Below are 23,798 nucleotides of genomic sequence, written 5' to 3'. Positions count from 1 at the left end.
ATGAGATTTATTAATGTTTTAATTTATTATTAAATTTATAGACCACTCATCTTATCACAAGATAATTCTAGGAGATTTCTATAACTCCTTTGTGCCTGGAGCTCAACAGGGCTAAATTGATTTAAAATTACACAGATTTTCCACTTTTTATATCAATAATCTCTTACTCCTTCCATATCTAAACAGTCATTGCATTTTTTTTTTGCTATCCACAAATTCTTTCCTTCTTTTCTTCCTCCTTTAAAAATATGCCTTTTTGGTATAGAATAATCCATTCACCCAAAACCACTTGTCACTCAACAGAAAAAACACTTATGTCATCAGAAATATGCTGTATAGCTGATAAAGGAACTTCAGATTGATGAATTGGGAATTTCCCCTTCCCCTTCCATTCCCACCCCGCAAAAGCTATTGCTTGGAAGTATGGAGGGTTGGCTTCTCCAGTTAAAAGGAGAGGGCAGTGAATGGAAAAATGGCCAAATTCTAATTCAAAAGAATAAATGGTCTAATTTTGTTTCCTTTTGGAAACACCATCTGGATGTTGTTGTCAAAACTGGGAGAAAAATGAAACTTCTGATTTTAGGTTTTGAGGATTAGAATGTTTTTGCAGTAAGAGAAATAACTTGAAAGATTTAGAAATGTAAAGCAACCACACTGAAAAAAAAGTTGGAGGTCACTATTTTTTTTTTACTTCTTTCTGTATTTTTCTTTCTTTTTTTTTCAAATTGTATTTGTATTTTATTTTATAATAAAATTTAGCAGAAATTCATGTACTGGAAATTCAGCCGGAAAAAAGAGTGTATAACAAAAAAGGGCTGAGCGTTAAAAACAGGACAAAAAATATTGTTACAAGACTCTGTATATTTGGTACTCTCTGAGCTTGGTTGTTTTCTTGCAAACATTTCATTATGTTTCGTTACTAGTGTGGAAAAGGAACTTCACGAGGACAGTGGTGACACCCAAGCAGGAAAAGCCCGAGGAGAACATCAGGCCAGCCATAGAACAAACTTGCATAGGAAAAGAAGTTTAATAAAAAAGTATTGAAAGAAGCCCCCTAGACAAAAGCCAAGTAATTAAGAAAGCTAGGGAAACAAGGAAAAAAAACCCTTATAGGATCAGCAAAACAAACAAACAAAAGACACAGAATAAATTACATAGGAAACAGATAGGAGATTGCCAGAAAACAAATAGAAAAACCCATTATAAAGGTAAAAGAGATTAAGAAAGAACTAATAAGGCAATCAAACCTCCCCGCAGAGTTTATTTTCTGCACCTCGCTAAGTATGCCTTCTGGCAGAAATCAAACTCTGACAGGATTTTAATATCTAAACATTAAACACTAAACGAACATTCACACACAAAGGGAGAAAAAAGGTATAAAGAACCAGGAATTCACCATTCAAAGTTAGCTAGCTAGCCCCAGGAACACAGACTTCTTGCTATCTCATGCCTTCCTGAAAAAATAAAAGATCCAGCTTTCAAGCAGTTGTCTGTATCCTTGCACCGGAGCTCTCCCAGCAGGAAAATCAAATCCTCAGAAGAAAGGCATTTGCCAGCCTTTCAACACTAGATAACATCATCATGTTAGAATGGAATGGAGTTTGCTCTTATTTTTATATATTACCATAGTAGCTTGCCCTGTCAGTGTTGGTGGGAATGGTATTGGTGGTTCCTTGTTTAGTCTGTTGTTTACTCTCTGCCAAGCCACCAAGATCACTCCCAGCAATCCTGATAGGGCAAGCCACTAGTATATAAACAGAGAGCAAAACCACACTCCCTTTTAACACTGATGATGTTACCTAGTTTGGTAATGAAAAGTCTGCAAGAAAACAACCAAGCTCAAGAGAGCACCAGAGTCTCCACAGTTCAGTCCTGAACTAAAGATATTCTCTTCTATTGGTACAAGGTAGCGTGCTTGGTTTCTATTGAGTGGATTGAGACCTCACCCACCAAAGGTGATTTTATATGTTTATTTCTTGCAGATGTACAGGGGAAGACCTGGTTTTGGTTTCTAGCTTTCAGTGTGACTCTGTGTGGACTAGCAACTACAATCGACACCGTTCTTCCTGTTCAATTGTTTGGCCATTGAAACATCATTAAAGACATCCTTGAATATCTTATGTTTTCATATTTCATTTGGGTATTGAACAAGTCAGAAGAAGGGTTTTACAGCAAGATGACTGTGTTGGTGCAACAGTCCATAGAGGCCTAAACTTGGTAAATTTTATTCTTGGTTAGCTTTAGTGGCAAGTCTATTGAGCAAACCCCAGCTGGTTTGGTTAGTTTGTGATTTATTGAAGCACAGAAAAGGGGTTAACTCTGTAGCCAGGTGAGAGGGTTGTGTTGTGCAAGCACAAACTGCGAAAGGCTGGATTGGGATGATACTGTTACACAATTTTTTATTCTCATGGGAACATCGTAAGCTTTGTGTGCAGAAACTGGGGAATAAAGGATCCATTTCAATGATCTCATTCTCCATCCTTTAACCCTATTATCTTCAGCCTGAAAGATTCCCAAAGATAATGATTTGAAAGGGCTAGCTAGTAAGTTTGTAGTTTAAAAAAATACAGCAGAGAAGGAAAGAGGTGTGGGATAGGAAAAGCACAATCCTTCCTTCCTTCCTTCCTTCCTTCTTTCCCTTCCACTTGTCTTCCTCCCTTTCCTAAAATATATATTGTAGATGAGTATTCCCTGATTTCCTTTTTGTAACCAAAATAGGCATTTCCCACCTCAAATAGAGGCCCTAATTTCTTCACAATTCAGGTCTCTATAAAAGTTGGCTTCACGCAAATTCCTACTGAAACAGAGTGATTCCCTACATCAGCCTGCTTTTGCGTCTAGGAAGGTAACTGCAGAAATGGCTGGCTGATTGCTTGCCCTGAATTCAATCAATCAATTAGAATGCAGCTGGAAGGGACTTTGGAGTCCAACTCTCTTCTCAAGCATGAAGCCCTATACAATTTGAGACAAGTGGCTATCCAGTCTCTTCTTAAAAACCTCCAGCATTGGAGCATTCACAACTTTTGAAGCCAATTGTTCCACTGATTAACTGTTCTCACTGTCAGGAAATTTCTCCTTAGTTCTAAGTTGTTTCTCTCCTTGATCAGCTTCCATCCATTGTTTCTTTATCCTGCTTCCTGGTGCTTTGGAAAGTAGGTTGATCTCCTCTGTGGCAGCCCCTCAAATACTGGGATATCCCCAACCAGAGGTGGTATTCAGCAGGTTCTGACCAATCCTGGAGAACCGGTAGCAGAAATGTTGAGTAGACTGAAATACCACCTCTGATTGGCTCTGTCACCATCTATTCTCTGCCTTCCAAGTCCCAGCTGAATGGCTGGGTCTTTTGTTTCCCTGCACAGGAGAACAGAGCTAGAAAGCAGGTCTGTGGTTTGGGGAGGGAATGGGAATTTTACAGTTTCCTGATTCCTTTCCCTGCCATGCCCAAGCCACACCACGCCCACGAAGCCCCACACCCACAGAACCGGTAGTGAAATCCCACCACTGTTCCCAACCCCCTGTAAAAAAAAAAAGAGAAAAATGCCAAAAAACAGTAGTAAGGTTTTTTTTCCCTTTAGCTCCAAGGTGTTTGTATATGGCATACCCTTAGGTTATGAGTACTCCTGGCCTATTTTGTCACCTTCCAAAAGCAGTCAGAACACCATGTCTTCCAGCAAAGGACAACAGTTCTACACTACCAAAATCTGACCTTGTTAGATTTCAGAGAAGCCGGAGCTGGTGAATGACATGGAAATGGTGCAATGTAGCCTTGACCCAAAGTTGGTTTTTTTTTTTTTTTGCATTCGGGCAGTGACGGCAGCAACCAAAATGGGCAGTGATTTCACACTGTGTCCTGGAGGAATTTCTGCTGAGGTGGCTCAGCAAAATATCTCCTGTTGCCAAGAAGCTGCAGGCCTTTGGTTTTAAGCCATTTTTCAGCTGTTCTGTAAAAATGACTGTTCTCTTTCTCATACTCTGGAGCCAGAAAGGGATACATCAGTAGCTGACTCGCACAGGCTTGCTCTGGTTATCTCATCCTTTACAGAATAACAGAGTTGGAAGGGACCTTGTAGATCATCTAGTCCAACCTCTCCCCCCCAAGCAGGAGACCCTACCTACACCATTTCTGATAAATGACAGTCCAATCTCTTCTTGAAAGCCTCCAGTGATGAAGCACCCACAACTTCCAGGCAACTGTCAGCGTTCCAGCTAAACCAAACTCCAATCAAAATCTCCCAAGACAAACATTTTCTCAAAGTTTCTCTTTATTGGAAAAGCCATACTGGACCATCTGGGAAATCCCAAATCTGAGAGTTCTGGATTTTCCTTCTATAATTAAAAATACAAATCCATCCCCTGCACCCACCATTCAATCACATGCCCCAATCACCACCCGGCCCAGCTTCCTTAACTTGCGACATTCCTTAAACCACTCCTCATTCAGGTGCAGAATAACATGACCTTGAGTGTAAGGAAGAATGCTATTATGTCTAACTACACATGCTCCATGAAATCCCCCCTCCCCATTTCCCAAGCACAAGAATGTGGCAGTGTGGAAGCTTCTGGTGCTAATATGGCTTCCAAAGCTGACAGCAACTTCTGTTGATTGTTCGGTTGATTTTTCTCAGAAAATGTATCCTTATTTCCAGGTTGAAACTCTCCCTGTTCAACTTCCATCTATTATTCCTTGTCGGTCTACAAGCGTTTTAAAAACAGCTTGACCCCTTCCTCTCTGTGGCAGCCCCTCAAATATTGGAAGACTCCTATCATGTCTCTCCTGGTCCTTCTCTTCACTAGACTAGCCAAGCCCAGTTCCTGCAACCTTTCTTTGTATGTTTTAGCCTCCAATCCCCTAATCATCCTGGTTGTTCTTCTATGCACTTTTTCTAGAATCTCATATCTATATAATGCCATATCATTCATTCGTATGTATGTATGTATGTATGTATGTATGTATGTATGTATGTATATGTGTGTGTGTGTGTGTGTGTGTGTGTGTGTGTGTTTTCTTAAGTTTTCGTGGGTACTTACATGTGTGGCATTCGGCTTTGTTCGGGTATTTTCCCATGTCATTGTAGTTGTGCTTTTAAAATTATAGCAACATTTCGGCAGAATCTCATCTGCCATTATCAGGCTTCTGTATTGTGTTCATCTATGAGTCACACTTTCACAGCTGTTTCCGTTTTAAATTTGGGGCTAGCCTACTGCTGTGCCAGAATGGTTTTTTCTTCATCCTGATTGGTTGGGAGTCTTGGTCTGTCAGGATGAAGAAAATCAGCAGCAAATGGCTGCCCAGTCTCTTTTAAAAAAACTCCCACAACTTCTGAAAGCAAGCACTTCCAAGGATTTAATTGTTCTCACTGCCAGGAAATTTCTCCTTAGTTCAACCTCTAAGGTTGGATTCCTTCTTGAAAAAAATTTCCATCCATTACTTCTTGTCCATCCCTCAGGTGCTTTATTTGGACAATAGGTTCACCCTCTCCTCTCTGTGACAGCCCCTCAGATATTGGAAGACTGTTATTATATGACCTGTAGTACTTTTCTTCAAGAGACTAGACATATCTAACTCCTTCAGCTGTTCAGCCCCTGCCAGCCCTTTATCATCTTTGACCCCCAGTAGAAATGTAAACTTACATTCTTGCTGCAAATTGGGGCTGCGAGTAGTAAACAGCTAGTAAATAATTGTCCCAAAGGTGCTTTTTTCCAAGAGGCAACTGGACTTTCTGGATTTTCTTTGAAGACATTTTGCTTGTCATCCAAGAAGCTTCTTCAGCTAAAGAAGAGCTGAAGAAGCTTCTTGGATGAGAAGCGAAATGTCTTTTTTTAAAAAAACTTAGAAACTCCAGTTGTCTTTTGGAAAAAAAGCACCTTTGTGGCAACCATGACCTGGATGACTGAGAATCTCCACAGACATCTAGTAAATAATTCCACAAATCACCACTTTCCTATATTGCATCATTCCTGAATCAGGCTCACACTGGCAGCCTCCCATCTAACCAGTTAAAGGGCTGATCCAGCTTAACTTCCATGCTCCAAAAAGCCCTAATGGAGATCACTCGCACCCCTAGTTTACGGAAGCTTTGAAATCACCTCTTGAACCAGTGGTGGGATTCAAATTGTTTTACTACAGGCTCTGTGGGCGTGGCTTGATGGGTTTGGCTTGGTGGGCATAGAAGGGGAAGGATACTGCAAAATCTCATTCCCTCCCCACCCACTAACTGCTTTCCAGCTCCACTCTCCTGTGCAGGGCAACCAAAGAAGACCCAGCCGATCAGCTGGGAGGCAGAAAATAGATGGGGGCCGTGGCCAGTCAGAGGTGGGATTGGCCGGTTCTCTGAACTACTCAAAATTTCTGCTATTGGTTCTCTAGAACTGGTCAGAACCTGCTGAGTACCACCTCTGTCTTGAACACAAAAACACTTGAAGCAAGTTCTATGAGGTAAAAGTATTAATCTAGCTGGGAAACATATCCACAAAGCTGCACCTGCCCACGTTTCCTTCCGGAGCTTGCCATAAATGTTGTGCCCCAAGACTTTGCATTTAAATACCAGATGTGCTGGGAGGGAACCTATTATCCTGTGAGAATTTTAAAAGTATTCAGCTTGCATGCAGGAATGTTCAGTTCAAAGTGATATGGTTGATGCAACTGGTTGATTGGATTGATTGATTTAGGAAAGCATGAACTATGTAGAACCAACCTTGTCCATTTTTTCAGTTTCAAGGACTAAGCTTCGAGTAACCAGTTTGGCGAACCAGAATTGTATTCCCATCGCACAGCCGGCCAAAGGACCATCCCTAATTCATAGGCGAATGAGGCTGAGCTACAGTTCCCGCTGCCTTGGAAACCCCTTTCTAAAAAGAAAGCAGTCTCGAACGCCCAAACTATTGCAGGACATGTTTAGACATATAAGGAAAAAGCAGAACATGGTGGTTGTGGCCGAGCGGTCTTCCCGCGCTGGTTCGAGTCCTGCCCACTGCGAAAGCGCACAAATTGGAAGAGAGTGGGGTTTTTTTGCATTGGATTAATTCAATTTTTAGATCTAGTTTTTTAAAAAGCATCAGAGAACTTCTAGGGTCGTCTCTGATGTTTCAAGCCACCTTCCCCACTCCCTAATTGAAACGACGAGAACCCAGATTAAATTGAACCCAGTCAAAATTAAAATAACCACCACGTCTTTCTGCCTCTTTTCGTAGTCGGCAGGATTTGAACCTGCGCGGGGAGACCCCAATGGATTTCTAGTCCATCGCCTTAACCACTCGGCCACGACTACCAGATGTTGATTTACTATTTAGTCTATGTAAATAAAGAGACTAAATTTATTTATTCTACAAGTCCGCCCCCGCTCCCTTCGGCCAATTTTCTTCCCTTCAAGCTCAGGGCAACTGAAGTCACAATTTTTGTGCAGACTTAAAATAGGGATCTTTGGTGCTCTCTGGGCTAGCCTGTTTTCCTGCAGACGTTTCATTACCTAATCTAATTAACATCATCAGTGCTCGTAGTAGACTTAAGTAATAAAATAGCAAACTGATGAGGTTATAACCTAGATTAATGCTTGTCAAGTCATTTTAAAGATATGTAGACTTCAACTCCCAGAATTCCTCAGCTAGAAGAAGGGGCCACCATCTCGTCCGACTGCTAAATACCTTGTATCTGCTCTTAGCAGAAAAGGCTAGAAGAAAATGGACTACGGTGCGATCCAAGCAGGACTGAACCTACAACCATCAAGCTTGATCTGACCTCCCAATTAACGCTATGACGCACGAAGAGAGAACAAGCCTCAAAAAATACTTTTGATCCTCATCCCCCCCACCCCCATTCTGTTTGGTAGATAGGCAGTGGAATAACTCATCAAAAGAAGAAACCATTCTTATCTAAGGTCTCTATAATAAATTCATGAAACGACGAATGACCAAATTTTTCACAAGTTCCCAAACTCTGCCGAACTGGAGGGGTGGAGACAACCACGTGTGTATTAAGAAGCGAATAGAAATCGTTTCCGATCACCAGTTTCCAGTTTTTGTTTAAATCTGGCCAGCGGTCCCAGCATATCCTGGTGGTGCCCCATCCAAGTATCAAGATCAACCAGGCTCATGTCTAGTTCCCCCCCACCCTTCCAACTAGTCAAATAAAGCCTCCTTCGAATAAAGCACACTTTGTCTTTGCTCTCTCTCGGGGTGTTTCCCCACCCCCACCTCCTTTTCCAATCTGGCCCCCAGCCCTGGTGGTCTGGTGGTCTCCCACCCAGCTAAGCTGTCAAGCTCAACGCCAGTCAGCACAGGCGGGCACAGCCTGGACTCCGCTGGCAGCGGCCAGATATCGCCGCAAGGGATCCAAGCGATCCAAAGGACCGATCCGCCTCCTCCTCCCGGTTCCCGGGATCCCTGCGCTGGTTGGTCCGATAGAGCTCTTTCTTTGCAAGACGGAAAGGCAGTTGTGTTTTCGGATGGCCATGCACAAGATTCGGGGGTTTCATCACCTTAGTCGGATGAGGAAGAAATCCTGCAGAAACACCAGCTGTGTTTCTTTAGATAACCTATAATGGTGTAAAGTAGGGTCTCCTGCTTGGGCGGGGGGGTTGGACTAGATGACCTTGCTGCCGTAAATCTGTAAATCACCTGGTGAAGTTCTTCGCATGCTTAGAGATGGAAGTGATTTCCCCAAGAAGACCTCTTTCCAAATACAGGGCGGCATGGAGCCGGACGCGCTTGGTTTTCTGTTCCATCCGGCCGAAGAAATTATTTTTGGGAGATTCATTTGAGGTATTTTCCCATTAACTTCGCTTTCAGGTACGTTGCCACTTAGTTGCCAGGGGCTGTTCGTTGGAGACTTTTTCCCAGTGAGTTTATGTAACATTTACACAAGAAACGTGTTGTTTTTTTTTACAGATTTACAGCAGAGTTGGAAGGAAAGGACCTTGTAGGTCATCTAGTCCAACTCCCCCATTCCGCCCAAGCAGGAAACCCTACTTTACATCGTTACAGGTTATCCAAAGAAAAACAATTGATGTTTCTTCAGGATCTCTTCCTCATCCGACTAAGTCTAATGGTGCAAAGTTGGGTCTCCTGCTTGGGCGGGAGGGTTGGACTAGATGACCTACACGGTCCCTTCCAGTCCAACTCTGCTGTAACTCTAAGGGGCGTGCGCTTGTGTGCAACCCACGATTGCTTTTGCTCCAAGTCCAATTCTCCCTTTCCACGCGATCTAAGTTTGCCTTGGGCGCCTAACCCCCCTCTCCACCCCACCGGGTCTCCCATTTCAAGGCTGAAAAAGGAAGCGAGGCAGCCAATGGGAAATGAGGGCGGGGCCTCCCACCCACCCGCCCGGGAAGTTACCCTCACAGGAAAGAGGCAGTTCGCCAGTGCCCCGTGATCGTTGAGGTCGCAGGGAGATTCGCGATCCAGCCAACCCGGGCAGGTAAGGCTGCAACCCTGAGACACGCGGGGAGAAAAGGGGGCTTTTTCTCACGACCTTCTTCTGCCCCCGATTTCGGATCGTGGAGAAAGTGGGGCACTTTCTTGAAAAGAAGCCCGTGTAGGAGGATAGGGCAGCTCCGAAGTTGCGGTTTTAAATAGTAAAAGCGGCCCCGGGGACTTTTTTTGGAGGGGTGGGAAAACTTTCCCTTGGGCGCTGCAGAAGAAAGTAGCAATGAAGGCGTCCGTACTCTGCACGCGTGTGGGATTCAACTCCCATCACTCTGGGCCGGCTGAGGGAGAAAAAAGAAAAAAGGAAAGAAAAAAAGAAATATGGAGAGCTTGGATTATGAGAAAAGTTTGGATGAAGTTTGATTCGGCATAGGCTTCTGTTTGGTTTAAATTTGAGATAAGGTAACTTTATTGTCGTTTTGCTGCGAGCATACTATGTTAAAAAGGAAATTTTGTTGCCTACCCTCAAGAGAAAGTGCATAACACCGATTAACAGTTGGAAGGGGTCTTCTAGATCATCTAGTCCAACCCCTGCCCAAGCAGGAGATCCTACACCATTGCCGACAAATGGTAGTCCAATCTCTTCGTGAAATCCTCCAGTGATGAAGCTCTCACAACTTCTGAGGGCAACTTCTGTTCCATTGGTTGATTGTTCTCACTGTCTCACTGAGAACACTGATTGTTCTTAGAAAATTCATCCTTATTACCAGGTTGAATCTCTCCTTGTTCAGTTTCCATCCATTATTCTTTATCTGGCCGTCAGGTGCTTTGGAAAATAGCTTGACCCCTTCCTCTCTGCGGCAGCCCCTCAAATATTGGAAGACTGCTATCATGTCTCCCCTGGTTCATATTTATATGTACTTTTAAAGTTATAGCGATGTTTCAGCAGAATCTCATCTGTCATCATCAGGCTTGTGCATTGGGTTCTTAATAGTGTGTCAGGCTTTGGCAGCAGTTTCTATTGCCAAAGCCTGACACACACAATTAAGAAGAACCCAATACACAAGCCTGATGATGGCAGATGAGATTCCGCTGAAACATTGCTATAACTTTAAAAGCACAACTATTAAGACATGGAAAAATACCCAAAAAATCTAAATACCATACATATAAACATCTGCAAAAACATAAAATAGATGTAGATGTATATATGGACACTGCTCAAAAAAAATAAAGGGAACACTTAAACAACACAATGTAACTCCAAGTCAATCACACGCCTGTGAAATCAAACTGTCCACTTAGGTAGCAACACTGACTGACAATCAATTTCACATGCGGTTGTGCAAATGGAATAGACAACAGGTGGAAAGCATAAGCAGTTAGCAAGACATCCCCAATAAAGCAGTGGTTCTGCAGGTGGTGACCACAGACCACTTCTCAGTTCCTATGCTTTCTGGCTGATGGTTTGGTCACTTTTGAATCCTGGCGATGCTGTCACTGGTAGCATGAGACGGAGTCTACAACTCACACAAGTGGCTCAGGAAGTGCAGCTCATCCAGGATGGCACTCAATGCAAGCTGTGGCAAGAAGGTTTGCTGTGTCTGTCAGCATATTGTCCAGAGCATGGAGGCGCTACCAGGAGACATGCCAGTACATCAGGAGACGTGAAGCCATAGGAGGACAACGACCCAGCATCAGGACTGCTACCTCCACCTTTGTGCGAGGAGGGACAGGAGGAGCACTGCCAGAGCCCTGAAAAATGACCTCCAGTGGGCCACAAATGTGCATATGGCTGCTCAAACAGTCAGAAACAGACTCCATGAGGGTGGTATGAGGGCCCAACGTCCACAGGTGGGGGTTGTGCTTTCAGCCCAACACTGTGCAGGACATTTGGCATTTGCCAGAGAATACCAAGATTGGCAAATTCTCCACTGGTGCCCTGTTCTCTTCAAAGATGAAAGCAGGTTCACATTGAGGACATGTGACAGACGTGACAGGGTCTGGAGACGCTGTGGAGAACATTCTGCTGCCTGCAACATCCTCCAGCATGACCAGTTTGGCAGTGGGTCAGTAATGGTGTGGGGTGGCATTTCTTTAGGGGGCCACGCAGCCCTCCATGTGCTCGCCAGAGGTAGCCTGACTGCCATTAGGTACCAAGATGAGATCCTCAGACCCCTTGTGAGACCATATGCTGCTGCAGTTGGCCCTGGGTTCCTCCTAATGCAAGATAATTCTAGACCTCATGTGGCTGGAGTGTGTCAGCAGTTCCTGCAAGATGAAGGGATTGATGCTATGGACTGGCCCGCCTTTCCCCAGACCTGAATCCAATTGAGCACATCTGGGACATCATGTCTCGCTCCATCCACCAATGCCATGTTGCACCACAGACTGTCCAGGAGTTGGGGGATGCTTTAGTCCAGGTGTGGGAGGAGTTCCCTAGGAGATCATCCGCCACCCCATTAGGAGCATGCCCAGGCATTGTAGGGAGGTCATACAGGCACGTGGAGGCCACACACACTACTGAGCCTCATTTTGACTTGTTTTAAGGACATTACATCAAAGTTGGATCAGCCTGTAGTGTTTTTTTCCACTTTAATTTTGAGTGTAACTCCAAATCCAGACCTCCATGGGTTGCTAAATTTGATTTCCATTGATAATTTTTGTGTGATTTTGTTGTAGAATTCTTTATTGGCCAAGGGTGATTGGACACACAAGGAACTTGTCTTTGGTGCATAAGCTCTCAGTGTACATAAAAGCTATAAGTGATAAATCATGATCATAATCAACATAAAAATACATAATGGGGAGGGGTGCCCTTTTTTTTTTTTTTAGAATTTTGTGAATTTTGAATCTTAGGATGTAAATTTGTACCTTAGTATACATTTAATCTGTTTGTGTTGGTTGTTTTATACATCAGAGAGCCGGTTTGGTGTAATGGTTAAGGACATCAAGCAAGTTCTAGGCCTGCCTTGGGTGACCTTGGGCCAGTCACTTTCTATCAGCCCCAGGAAGGAGGCAATGACCCAAACCACTTTTGAAAAAAAAAACCTTACCAGGTGAAAGATAGACCCTTGCCCTGTGATATGCAATTGTTGTCATTTTTGTGCAATTGGTAGACTAAGTAATGAAGGTTGCTCTGCAGCTTTGAGTGAAGCAAGAATTGTGAACAATCTGAAGGCCAACAACCCTTTGGCTCGTCCGTTGGATATTTGCTCTGAGGTCTTTTAGATCAATCAGCAGCTCTCTGGAGTAAGATCTATGCCTGCTAGTACCATGTTTGCATTCATACGCAGCTATTGCCACACATCCCTAGGTGACCTCTGAAATAAAATGCAGTATTTTGCCCACCTTATCATAAGCTGTGTTTTCCATAGATTGACTACTAGGCCTAGCAGATTCTTAAAAAATTAAAATTTGCATCCTCGACTTAACGACCACCGTTGGGACTAGAACGTCCCTCACTGACTGATGCAGTCATTAAGTGAGTGGAGCTCATTTTACGACCGTTTTACAAATGTCATTAAGTGAATCACATGGCCGTTAAGCGAATCTGGAATCCCTCATTGACTTTGCTTGTCAGATACCATTTGCAATTCGGGATCATGTGACTCCAAGATGCTACAACCCTGATTCAGATCACGTCAGCAACATCCTGGGTACCGAGAGTGAGAATACATGCGGATTGCCAACTATCTAAATTTTGAGGGGGATCTTGTGACAGTCATAAATGCAAGAACCGATCCCGAGTCATTTTTCTTCAGTGCCAATATCGCTTCAATATATCTGCTCTTTATGAATTTACCCGGTCATGCTTTCAAGATATCCAAGTTATTAGCTGGACTTCCGGGAGTGAATTTTCCTAATTAATTATGCTTCTCTGAAGAAACAACCTTTCCTTTGCTTTGATTGGATATAGCCTTTGGTCTTCACGCTTTACAATAAAGGAAGAAATACACTTAAATTTTCTTGTGCCATCCCTAACTGCCCAGATAGTTCTTGACTTATAACCCTTTGTTTAGTGACCATTCTAAATTACAACAGCCCTGAAAAAGGGATTTATGACAATTTTTCCACACTTTCAATCTTGGCAACACTTCATGATCAAAATTCAGATGCTTTGACAACTGATTCATGTTTATGGCGGTTTCAGTGTCCTAAGGTCACGTGATCTCCTTTTGTGACCTTCTGACAAGCAATATAAATGGGGGAAGCCGGATTTCACTTAACAGCCGGGTTACTATCTGAACAACTGCTGTGATTTACTTAACAACTGCGGCCAAAAAGGTAATACAATGGATAAAACTCACTTAATAACTGTTTTGCTTAGCAACAGAAATTTGGGGCTCAACTGTGGTTGTAAGTCGGTATACATTTTCATTATGTCTCTTTCCCTCGTTGTCTTTTCTGAAAAGTAAAGAATCTTAAAATGTCTCACCCAATCTCATGTTTTTGAGTTTCTTCATGAATTGGTCCTCTTTTCCAATTCCTTTTTTTTCCTGTGTGTGAGCAGTTACGGTTAGTCCTCAGTTAATGACAGGTCACTGTGACTGCAGTTACAAGAGACACTGCCAAAGATATTTAGAACACAATTTTGAAGTTTCAACAGCTGCAGCACACATACACACACATGCCTGCATGCACCTCATAATCATAAAATTTTGGGTCCTTGACAACCAACTCACCTTTATGGCCATTTGTAGTGTTTTGAAGTGACATGGCCGTGGTTTCAATGTTTTTTCCTTAGTTTTTTGTGTTTACTTCTGGTTTCTGAGGGGAAAAAGCCCAACTCGTTAGATAAAGCAGATTTGCTTAACATAATCCACATAATTCACTTAATGTCTGATGTGCTCACTTAACAACTGTCATAAAAAAGGACACAAAATTGTCAGGTGATAACCTGCTTAATGATTTCAATAACATATGACTGTAATTCTGGCCTCAGCCACAGTCATAAGTCCAGGATTACCTTTATTGAAATTCTATTTTTTTTTCGGTTTAACATTTTTAGTGAGTTATAAAATATTGTAAAATACAAAATACCAAATTAAATAGAAAAAGCAGTGGGGAGGAAAAATGGGGAGTGAGGAAGGATAAGAAAAAAGAAAAAGAAGCATTGACTTTCGACTTTCTCTGTTGCAGTAAAGTAAGTTATTAACATCAAATCAGAACTTTTTGCTTTTTCATAATAATATGAACAAGCCATTTTTGGAGCATTCTATCAATCTACTCAGTAAAAATCAAAGTTTAATTCTTTTCCACTTCAAGCATGAAGTTCAGAAGTGGTTTCCATGTGGAAATAAAAATATATGTGTTCTTTTCTTTAACCAAAGTAATCAATTTTGCCATTTCAGCCAACTCATCAACTTCTGCAACCATTTGTCCATGGTAGGAATCGAAGTGTCCTTCCATTTTTTGTGCATAAAATAATCTTGCTGCTGTCAACATATATAATAACAAAGTTCCATTTTTTTCCCATCAAGCCCAAAAGGAAAAGTTCTGATTTCATTTTTATCTTAATTTTCAAAATTTGCTGTATTAAAATATGGATCATATTACATTTTTTTTTTGTTTTATCACATGTTCACCATAGATGAATGTATTTTTAATGTACGCTGAGAGCTTATGCACCAAAGACAAATTTCTTGTGTGTCTAATCACACTTGGCCAATGAAGAATAAAGAATTCTAAATACCAGACAATATTGAAATTCTATTTTGTACGTATACTGTTTACTCATTGCCTGACTATTCTATTCCCTCAGGACAAACATGGTGGTTCTACATTATTACCAGCGGCCCAGCGAAGCTGACAGTGGCCTCAACAATCTCCTACAGTCTGCCCAAACTATCTTAGGCAATGGCACCCAAGCGGTCCAGAAAGAACTGTGCTTCAATGTTAACTGGACGGGTATGAGAATTAAATCAACTTTGATCTAGATCCATGTTGCTCAACCTTGCTAGCTTGAAGTTGTATAGCAGGGGTGTCAAACTAGATTTCATTGAGAGCTGCATCAGGGTTGTGTTTGATCTTGTGGGTGGAGGACTGGGGGGGGGGGGCATGGCCAGCTCGACGTCACTCATTGGGACTCCATTTTTGCCCACAATGGCCTCCTGAAGCCATCTGCTAGAGAAAATGGAGCTTGTGGGAGGCTGCGCCTGTGGGGGCTCCATTTTCGCTGGCAGAGGGCTGCAGGAGGCTGTTGGGGCTTAAAATGGAGCCTGGGTGGGCTGCACGCAGATTCTCCGGGCTCTGTTTTCACAGACAGAGAGCTGCAAGAGGCTGTTGTGATTGAAAGTAGAGCCTAGATAGGCTTCACGCAGCCTCCCTGGACTCGATTTTTGCTGGCAGAGGGCTGTAGGAGGCCATCGTTTTCGCTGGCAGGGGCACCGCAGGGCCAGTCCTTCACTGATGCCAAGGTGATCCGGCAGGCCAAATCTAAGCACCTAGATCTAAGCAGGGCTTTGAGTTTGACACCCCTGATGTGTGGACTTCAACTCCCAGAATTCTCCAACCAGCAGGGCTAGCTAAGGAATTGTGGGAGTTGAAGTCCAACCTGCCCACTATAAATTCTGATGGAGGGTTTGGAATGAAGAAGTGAGGGAAGCACCCACAGCATGTTGGTTTTCTTAAGTGATAATGAGTTGGTTCTGAGCAAGTTTCAAGTCTTGAAACTTGACAGCCTTAAGACTTGTGGACTTTAACTACCAGAATTCCTTCTCCAGTCATGTTAGCTCAAGAAATTCTGGGAGTTGGATGGACTCTGGTTTGAGTTTCTTCGGCGACAGACCGAAACCATGTCTCTGTGCGGTTTTGATCCATACTTGCCACTGGAGCACCCCAAGCCGGCTGGTTTCGGGGCTAAGCCACCCCATAGAAGTGTTGAAGAAGGGGGAGACTGCCTGCAGGGTTGAGGAGAGCCACATCTCTCCTCCACAGCTGGCCATTATTCCCTTTCCTGAAGGCAGATGTAGTGGTGGTCAGACATGGCCACCACAAAGAAGAACTCGACCGGAAAAGAATGTGCAGGAGGAAGATAAGAAGATAACGTTTTGATTGATCAGGTGAAACAGCAAAAGCAACAAATAAGGTACCCTGTAATTGAAACTATTAAAAAAATAATAATAACATTGTTCCCTAAGAAGATTTCTAAGCTGTGAAGGAGAGAGAAAAGGGGAAGGATTCTTTTTTTTTTCTCCTCTTCCTATACTGACAGCTAAGCAAGCAAGAAATTGGAAAATAAATCCACTTTGACATTAATAGGCATTTAACACTGAAAATAAAAAGTCAAAGGGATAATAAAGATTTCTGAATATTTAAAAGCTTTTTAAAACAGGAAAGGAGAGAAAAAGAATAAAAGGGCAGGATCTGGAAGGGAGGAGACTGCCTGGAATTAAAAAGAACTTACAGCAAAATCTCAACAAGACTTCCAAAAGATATATCTTAACTGAAACATCTCAAGAAAATAGTAAAACCCCACTAAGAGAAAGTGAAAAAAGAAATAAGAAGAAACAGCTTGGGACTATTTGGATTACTTGGTTATCCCTGGATTCTTGGTTATTGTTTTGAATGACTAAAATCAATCGGGTGGTTGTTTAAAACTGTTTAAAATGGCTCAACTTTTAGAAGAACTGAAAAAAGTACAAAGAAGATGCACAAGAAGGGAGAGGTTCTTTTGGCTTCATATTTCAGTTCTTAGAAATGGAGATTTGGAACTATGAGAAACAACAAGAAATGCCTGCAGAACAAGAAGATTGTGACAAAGAAGAAGCCATCTTTAATGAACAAGTAATCTTAGGTGAGGGAAAAAAAGGGGGGCAGGGGAAGAAAATGGAAAGTTTAAGATTGGGAAAAACAACCCAAAAAAAGAATAGAGTGAAAAATAAGTATAAAATCAGAAAGCAACAGAAGAGGGAAATGCAGAAGAGAGAATTAGAATTAGAGAGACAAGGGGGTAAAAAGGGGAGGGAGAAGAAGAGAGGGAAGAAAGAAAGGAAAAGTTATAAAGGACAGAAACAAGATATAGAGAAACAGGGCCTATTTAGAGATAAAGGGTGAAAATCTAATGGAAAAAGGGATTCTGCAAAAGTACATAAGATAGTATTGTTATATTAGAAATAGAAATAATTTCAGAAAATATGAAACAATGTATGATTAAAATGTTTGATAAAATAGTTATCATAACTTAGTAGAATGCTTGTCAATAAATAAATGTAACGAAATGAATATTTAATGATTTACAAGACATATGTGAAGAGAAATAAGGGAAAAATTAATTATGGAGATTATATGTGTCTTTAAGGAAGTATGATATTTAATTGAAAATAAATGTTAAAGATGTTAAGACTTTAATTATTATTAATGATAGAACTGAATTGGAATGGAATGAGAGTTTATAATTACATATATTTATAATCCTTTTTTAAAAAAAGAATATAGTGTGTATTATAAGAACGTACCAAGCAGAATTCGATTGGAAGTGATGTATTATGTATTATATTGAAGGTATATATTGAAGTTTAAATAAGAGTTGAATGGATATAATTCAACTCTTCAACTCTAATTAAAAGATATAAAGGTGTCATACTCCAATTAGTAACTACAGGAGAAAATTTGTTTAATGAGAAAAGATAATATGAAATTGAAACAGAACAGACAAAAGTATAAATATAATGATTTGAATTGAGATGAGATAATCAAAATAAAATTGAGAAAATTAAAAGAGGGGAAAAACTATATAGAAAATGTAGAATAGTATAAGATATGGAATAGAACACAAAAATAAGCATGAAATTGAGTTTGTGTCTGTATAAAGAAGTTCAACTCAGGACCATGCTATTTTCAAAAAAGATATTTTACTTGTATTTTGTGTGTGTGAAAACCCAAATAAAACCTTATTTAAAAAAAAAAAGAAATTCTGGGAGTTGAAGTCTGCAAGTCTTAAACTTGACAAGTTTGAAGAGGCTTGGTTCGGAGTTTGGTCATCCCTCTCTTACAAAGAGATAGCTTGCTGGGTTATATAGCCCTGTTGGGTTATGGGAAAAATGGCTGCCTTTTTTTCCATCTCTGTTTTGTCACCAGGAAAGACTCTCCCAAGCACCCAGGAGATGGAGATGTTGCAGTGGGTTTTTGGCTGTCCATTCGAAGAAGGTGATATTGCATCCAAATCGTTTCTCAGTCCACGCCCGTCTGATCTGCTGGTAGAGATCGGTCCACGGTAAGTCTTCTGGTGAAGTCAAAGAAATAACAAACGAGGAAATGGTATTACTTATTTCCAATGAAATAAATTCCCTTTTTAAGGAGTCTCAAGGCTTGCTTTTTTTACATAGTTTAAAACAATGAATCCCAAAGTGGAAGGCGAAAGATAGATATGCACATTGTCTAAAGCCATTGTTTGTTTAATTGCTGCTTGTTAAAAAAGCCACAATTAGATGGCTTCATTCATTATACTAAAAAAATCAATAGTGATATACAGACCGGAGAGACTGTGGCTGTGTTTGCATAAGTCAAAACCAAACAAACTATATTGTAATGTGTGAATGCCAATATGTGAGTAACCACGTTCAGACATGAGAGCAGGACTTCCAGTGAACTTCCATTTGCCTTTATTTGATGGTTTGTAATTAACTCAATTTTGCTGTGATGTTTGATTTGGGCAAGTTGTATTCCTCAGGGAAGCACCGAGGAAAGAGCATGGTGTATGTTTGCCAGTTTGAGTAACTTATAAAGTAACACGGGGACAAAAATCTAATAAATAAAATAAACAATTATAAATAGTGTCCTCTAAAACAGAATTGTTCGTTTTGTTTTAAATCAATTTTGATTGGGGAGAAGTACTGTGAGTTTCAAGATTTTGTCATCTGTGGTTGCTTAAGCATTGTTGTTCAGTCACTAAGTTATGTCCAATTCTTTGTGATACCATGGCCCATGGCCCAGGTGCCCTTGTTCTCCACTGTCTTCCAGAGCTTGGCCAAATTGATGTTCATTGTGTCAACGATATATCTAACCTTCTCATTCTCTGCTATCCCCTTCTCCCTTTTGCCTTCCATCTTCCCCAAGAATCAGGGTCTTTTCCAGTGAATCTTTTCTCTTCTGATTATTTGAGCTTCGGTATGTATCCTTCCAAAGAACAGTCAGGGTTGATGTCCTTTAGGATTGACAGATTCGATGTGATTTGAAATCAGGCACTATTAGAGGACCTGTGGCGAGAATGGATCAAACCTATTTGGATTTAATTTCAAAACAACAACAACTTCTTTTTCTTCTTCTTCTTCTTCTTCTTCTTCTTCTTCTTCTTCTTCTTCTTCTTCTTCTTCTTCTTCTTCTTCTTCTTCTTCTTCTTCTTCTTCTTCTTCTTCTTCTTCTTCTTCTTCTTCTCTTCTTCTTCTTCTTCTTCTTCTTCTCCTCCTCCTCCTCCTCCTCCTCCTCCTTCCTCCTTCCTCCTTCCTCCTTCCTCCTTCCTTCTCCTCCTCCTCCCTCCTCCTCTTCTCCTCGTCCTCCATATTTATCTTCATATTCTTCGTGCTTGTAGGTTGAATTTTTCTACAGCCTATTCCACCAATGCCGTCTCCGTGTGCCTGGCAGCTGGGTTGGAAAACATCGACCGAGTTGAGTGTTCCCGACGCTACCTTTTCAAAGTAAGTTTATGCTTTTCTATTTTATTCTTGTTTCCCCTCCACTTCCCACACACACATCTAAGAATTATCCTGTGCAGAGGAAACTGTTCTGCACCTTCCTGCAGGGATGAAAATTCTCGAAGGATAGCTGAATAAATTTTTCATACCATGCCTAATTACAGGTAGACTCCGATGTACGACCACAATCAAGTCCAAAATTTCTGTGGCTAAGCAAGATAAATTCTTAAGTGACTTTTGCTCTGTGTTATGACCTTTCTTGCCACAGTTGTTAAATGAATCACCACAAGTGTTAAGTTAGTCACACGGCTGTTAAAGTAAATCTTGGCTTCCCTGTTTGACTTTGCTTGTTGCAAAAGGGGATCACGTGGCCTGGGGACATTGCAACTGCCATAAATACATGCCAGTTGCCAAGCATCCAAATTTTGATCATGCAACCACAGGGATGCTGCAATGGTTTGTAAGTGTGAAAAATGCTCACAGTTAATTTTTTTAGTTGTAACTTCAAACCGTCACTAAACAAATGGTTGTAAGTCAAGGATTGTTACTTATTTGCAGTTACTTATGCAGTTGATTCTAGATCTGTTATTTTTCTAGGCCTCCGCAAAAAGCACTAAGTCAATTCTGAGTCCTGGCAAAAAACTCTTTTATTACATTAATGTGAATTTATTTCATTCACAGTCAGCCAATGGTTTGGCAAACAGTCTTGCGAAGGTATACTAATTAGCTCAGACATTTATCAATCCTGGAATGCTGCCCGGTAAATAGTTCCACACTCAGTGCTGACAGGGAAGGGCTGGGTTATACAGACAAATCTTCAGGAATGGCCCGGGGTCCTCCCCAACCTCCTGACTACTGTCTGACTCTGCTGCCAACTCTGCCAGCGACCAGCAGGGCCACAACAGGATCAACTTCCATAAAACTTCCAGCAAAGGGGATTCTCCCATTGGGAGGTGTGGAAATTCTACAATCCTTTGTTGAAATTACACCCACTAAGAATGACAAACCCCGAGAATTATAGACTTGGCTTTAAGATTAGATAGTCAGTTTCCAAAGTGTTTGGAACGCCTGATAGAATTCATCGCCACAGATATGCTACACCAGTTTCTCTCCCAAAGGTACTTTTTTTCAGGAGGCAACTGGACTTTCTCATTTTATCTTTGAAGACATTTCGCTTCTCATCCAAGAAGCTTCTTCAGCTCTGACTGAATGGTGGGGAATGGAAGGATTTATATTCCTTGCAGACAGCTGGTCATTTGCATCCTTTTAGAAGTCATTGAGGCCACCAGGAGGTTTATCTATGTCTTCAGGATCACCTGAGTGGAGCCAATTGTTCCTGTAGTCTGCAATTTTTCTGGAAATCCATTCATACTCCCACAATGTTTGAAGGGTGTTCATCCCAAATTGTGTAGCTAAAGCAAGCATCCAGTCAGAGCTGAAGAAGCTTCTTGGATGAGAAGTGAAATATCTTCCAAAAAAATGAGAAAGTCCAGTTGCCTCCTGAGAAAGCACCTTTGGGGCAACCATGGCCTGAATGACTGAGAATCTCCATAGACATTTAGCCATGCACTTTGGGATAGGCTCCCTTCGAATGGTATGAAAATATGAACAGATTTCAAGAAAAAAAAATGCAGACTACAGGAACCATTTGCACTACTCAGGTGAACCTGAGGACACAAATAACCCCCAGGTGGCCTCAATGACTCTCTAAAAAGGAGGCAAACAACCAGCTGTCTGCAAGGAATATAAATCCTTCCATTCCCCACCATCCAGTCAGAGCTGAAGAAGCTTCTTGGATGAGAAGCGAAATGTCTTCAAAGAAAAACACTAGAAAGTCCAGTTGCCTCCTGAAAAAGCACCTTTGGGACAACTATGACCTGGATGATTGAGAATTTCCTAGACCAGTTTAACTATTTCAGAGGATACTCCTGAATCTGCTCTCTTTGATATCCAAAATTTTCCTCACCAGGTGCATAAAACCCCTCTTGAATTTAGAATCCAAAGGTTGATTTTGTTTTTCCAGTGTGACCAGCTGCCAAACTCACCTCAGGAGACCCAACTAGTAGCTTCACTCTACGACCGGATGACGGAACAGACCTATCCCAAACCCATCCAGAGTTTTGAGGTGGCGACCCGTCCCGAAGCAGTGTTCCACGTTGATATTCTCGGAGAAGGAAGACTGGCTCTCATAAAGGCCAACAACCAGCTTGGTATGAGCAGGGGAGGGTAAAGAGAATGGGGCAACTATTTAAGAAGGAGACAGCACACTGAGTTAGTAGTAGCTTGTGGTCCGGTTTTGGTCACTACATTATAAGGAAGATTTTGAGAGACTAGAAACTAGAGTGCAGAGAAGAGCAACAAAGATGATTAGGGGACTGGAGGCTAAAACATACAATGAATGGTTGCTGGAACTGGGTATGTCTCGTTTAATGAAAAGAAGGACTAGGGGAGACATGAGAGCAATCCAGGGGTGGGCTGCTGGGGGTTTGCAGGGATTTGGGAGAGCCCCTTCGCTAAGATTCTGTGCAGTTTGGAGAACCCCCAAATCCCATTCCTAGCTGTCCCCACCTTCCCTGCCCCTCCAAGGAGTCCCCATGCAACCCATTTTAGATGCAGGTCAGTGCAAGGCACACATGGAGGCTCAGGGAGGGCAAAAAATGGGCCTTCCCGGAAGTTTGGGAAGCCCATTTCCGGCTTCCAAAGAGCCTCCAGAGCCCAGAGAGGCCATTTCACCCTCCCCGGGGCTCAAGAAGCCTCTGGAGACTGAGGAAGGCAAAAACTCCCCCTCGCCATGGTGCAGGAGGCCAACTAGGCCACGCCCGCTATGGCCACGCTCACCCAGCAACCGGGCAGAGAACCCGTTGCTAAAAATTTTGAAGCCCACCCCTGGAGACTAAAACATGAAGAATGGTTGCTGGAACTGGTCATATCTAGTTCAATGAAAAGAAAGACATGAGAGCAGGGTTCCAATATCTCAGGGGTTGCCCCCAAAAAGAGGGAATCAAGCTATTCTCCAAAGCACTTGACAAGAAGCAATGGATAGAAACGAATCAAGGAGAGAAGCAACTAGAAATTAGGAGAAATTTGTGGCTGGGGAATTTTGTGAGTTGAAACCCACAAGCCTTAAAGTTGCCAGGTTTTGAGACCCCTGCACAAGGACATCCCCACCCCTTCAAATGACAAAGCGATTCCTTCTCATACCTTTTTACACCTGTTCATTCATTGTTTTAATGCAGGAAGGGTTGTGTTAGAAATTAAGCGATACCAATGAGCCAACCTCTGTGTTTCTCTGTGTTAGGTCTGGCTTTTGATTCCTGGGACCTGGATTTTTATACCGCTCTCTTCCAAAAATTGGGCAGAAACCCCACCAGCGTAGAATGCTTTGACCTCGCACAATCCAACAGGTATTGTTTTTGTTATGGGGTCCTCATAACTTAAAAGTTGCCCGGGTTGAAACACACTGCCTTAGAGTCCCAAAGGTGCTTTTCCAAGAGGCAACTGGACTTTCTTTGTTTTTCGTTGAAGACATTTTACTTCTCATTTAAGTCTTTAGTTATTGACTGGATGTGGTGGGGCGGGGGGGTCAGAGCTAAAGAAGCCTCTTGGCTGAGAAGTGAAAAGTCTTCAGAGAAAAACAAAGCAAGTCCAGTGGCTTCTTGAAAAAGCATCTTTGGCCTGGATGACTGAAAATCTCCATAGACACTGCATTAGAGTCTTCCCAGTGGAAACTTTGTATAGGTTGGACAGGAAAAATGCAACAAGAATTCCATTTCACAGGAAGTCCTCAACTTATAACCATTTGTT

General features: G+C 42.0%; 2 protein-coding genes and 1 non-coding gene across 4 annotated transcripts in view; 2 read left to right on the top strand and 1 right to left on the bottom strand.

The window, feature by feature from the left end:
• LOC113449458 (uncharacterized) overlaps window positions 1-2,117 on the top strand; it is a 42,524-nt gene extending 40,407 nt beyond the window's left edge. The window contains exon 19 of the mRNA XM_026720568.2: window positions 1,983-2,117. Coding sequence (XP_026576353.2) covers window positions 1,983-2,089 — 107 coding nt within the window. The 3' untranslated portion in view covers window positions 2,090-2,117. The remainder of the gene's footprint in view (window positions 1-1,982) is intronic.
• Window positions 2,118-7,186: 5,069 nt separating this feature from the next.
• On the bottom strand, window positions 7,187-7,268 carry TRNAS-AGA (transfer RNA serine (anticodon AGA)). The gene has a single exon. It is a non-coding gene; the product is annotated as a tRNA-Ser (tRNA).
• A 2,084-nt stretch (window positions 7,269-9,352) lies between these two features.
• PFAS (phosphoribosylformylglycinamidine synthase) overlaps window positions 9,353-23,798 on the top strand; it is a 53,447-nt gene continuing 39,001 nt past the window's right edge. Inside the window, exons 1-7 of one of the 2 annotated variants that reach the window (XM_087916899.1) lie at window positions 9,353-9,412; window positions 15,125-15,270; window positions 16,300-16,450; window positions 18,442-18,577; window positions 19,892-19,997; window positions 22,018-22,204; window positions 23,293-23,398. In XM_087916899.1, coding sequence (XP_087773025.1) covers window positions 18,468-18,577; window positions 19,892-19,997; window positions 22,018-22,204; window positions 23,293-23,398 — 509 coding nt within the window. In that variant the 5' untranslated portion in view covers window positions 9,353-9,412; window positions 15,125-15,270; window positions 16,300-16,450; window positions 18,442-18,467. The remainder of the gene's footprint in view (window positions 9,413-15,124; window positions 15,271-16,299; window positions 16,451-18,441; window positions 18,578-19,891; window positions 19,998-22,017; window positions 22,205-23,292; window positions 23,399-23,798) is intronic. The other variant, XM_026720565.2, reaches the window with a different exon arrangement.

Source organism: Pseudonaja textilis, chromosome Z (assembly GCF_049901715.1).
Source record: "Pseudonaja textilis isolate UNSWEBS1 chromosome Z, rPseTex1.2, whole genome shotgun sequence".
NCBI lineage: Eukaryota > Metazoa > Chordata > Lepidosauria > Squamata > Elapidae > Pseudonaja > Pseudonaja textilis.
Note: the sequence above shows the minus strand (reverse complement) of the source record. Positions and strands in the feature narration are given on the sequence as shown.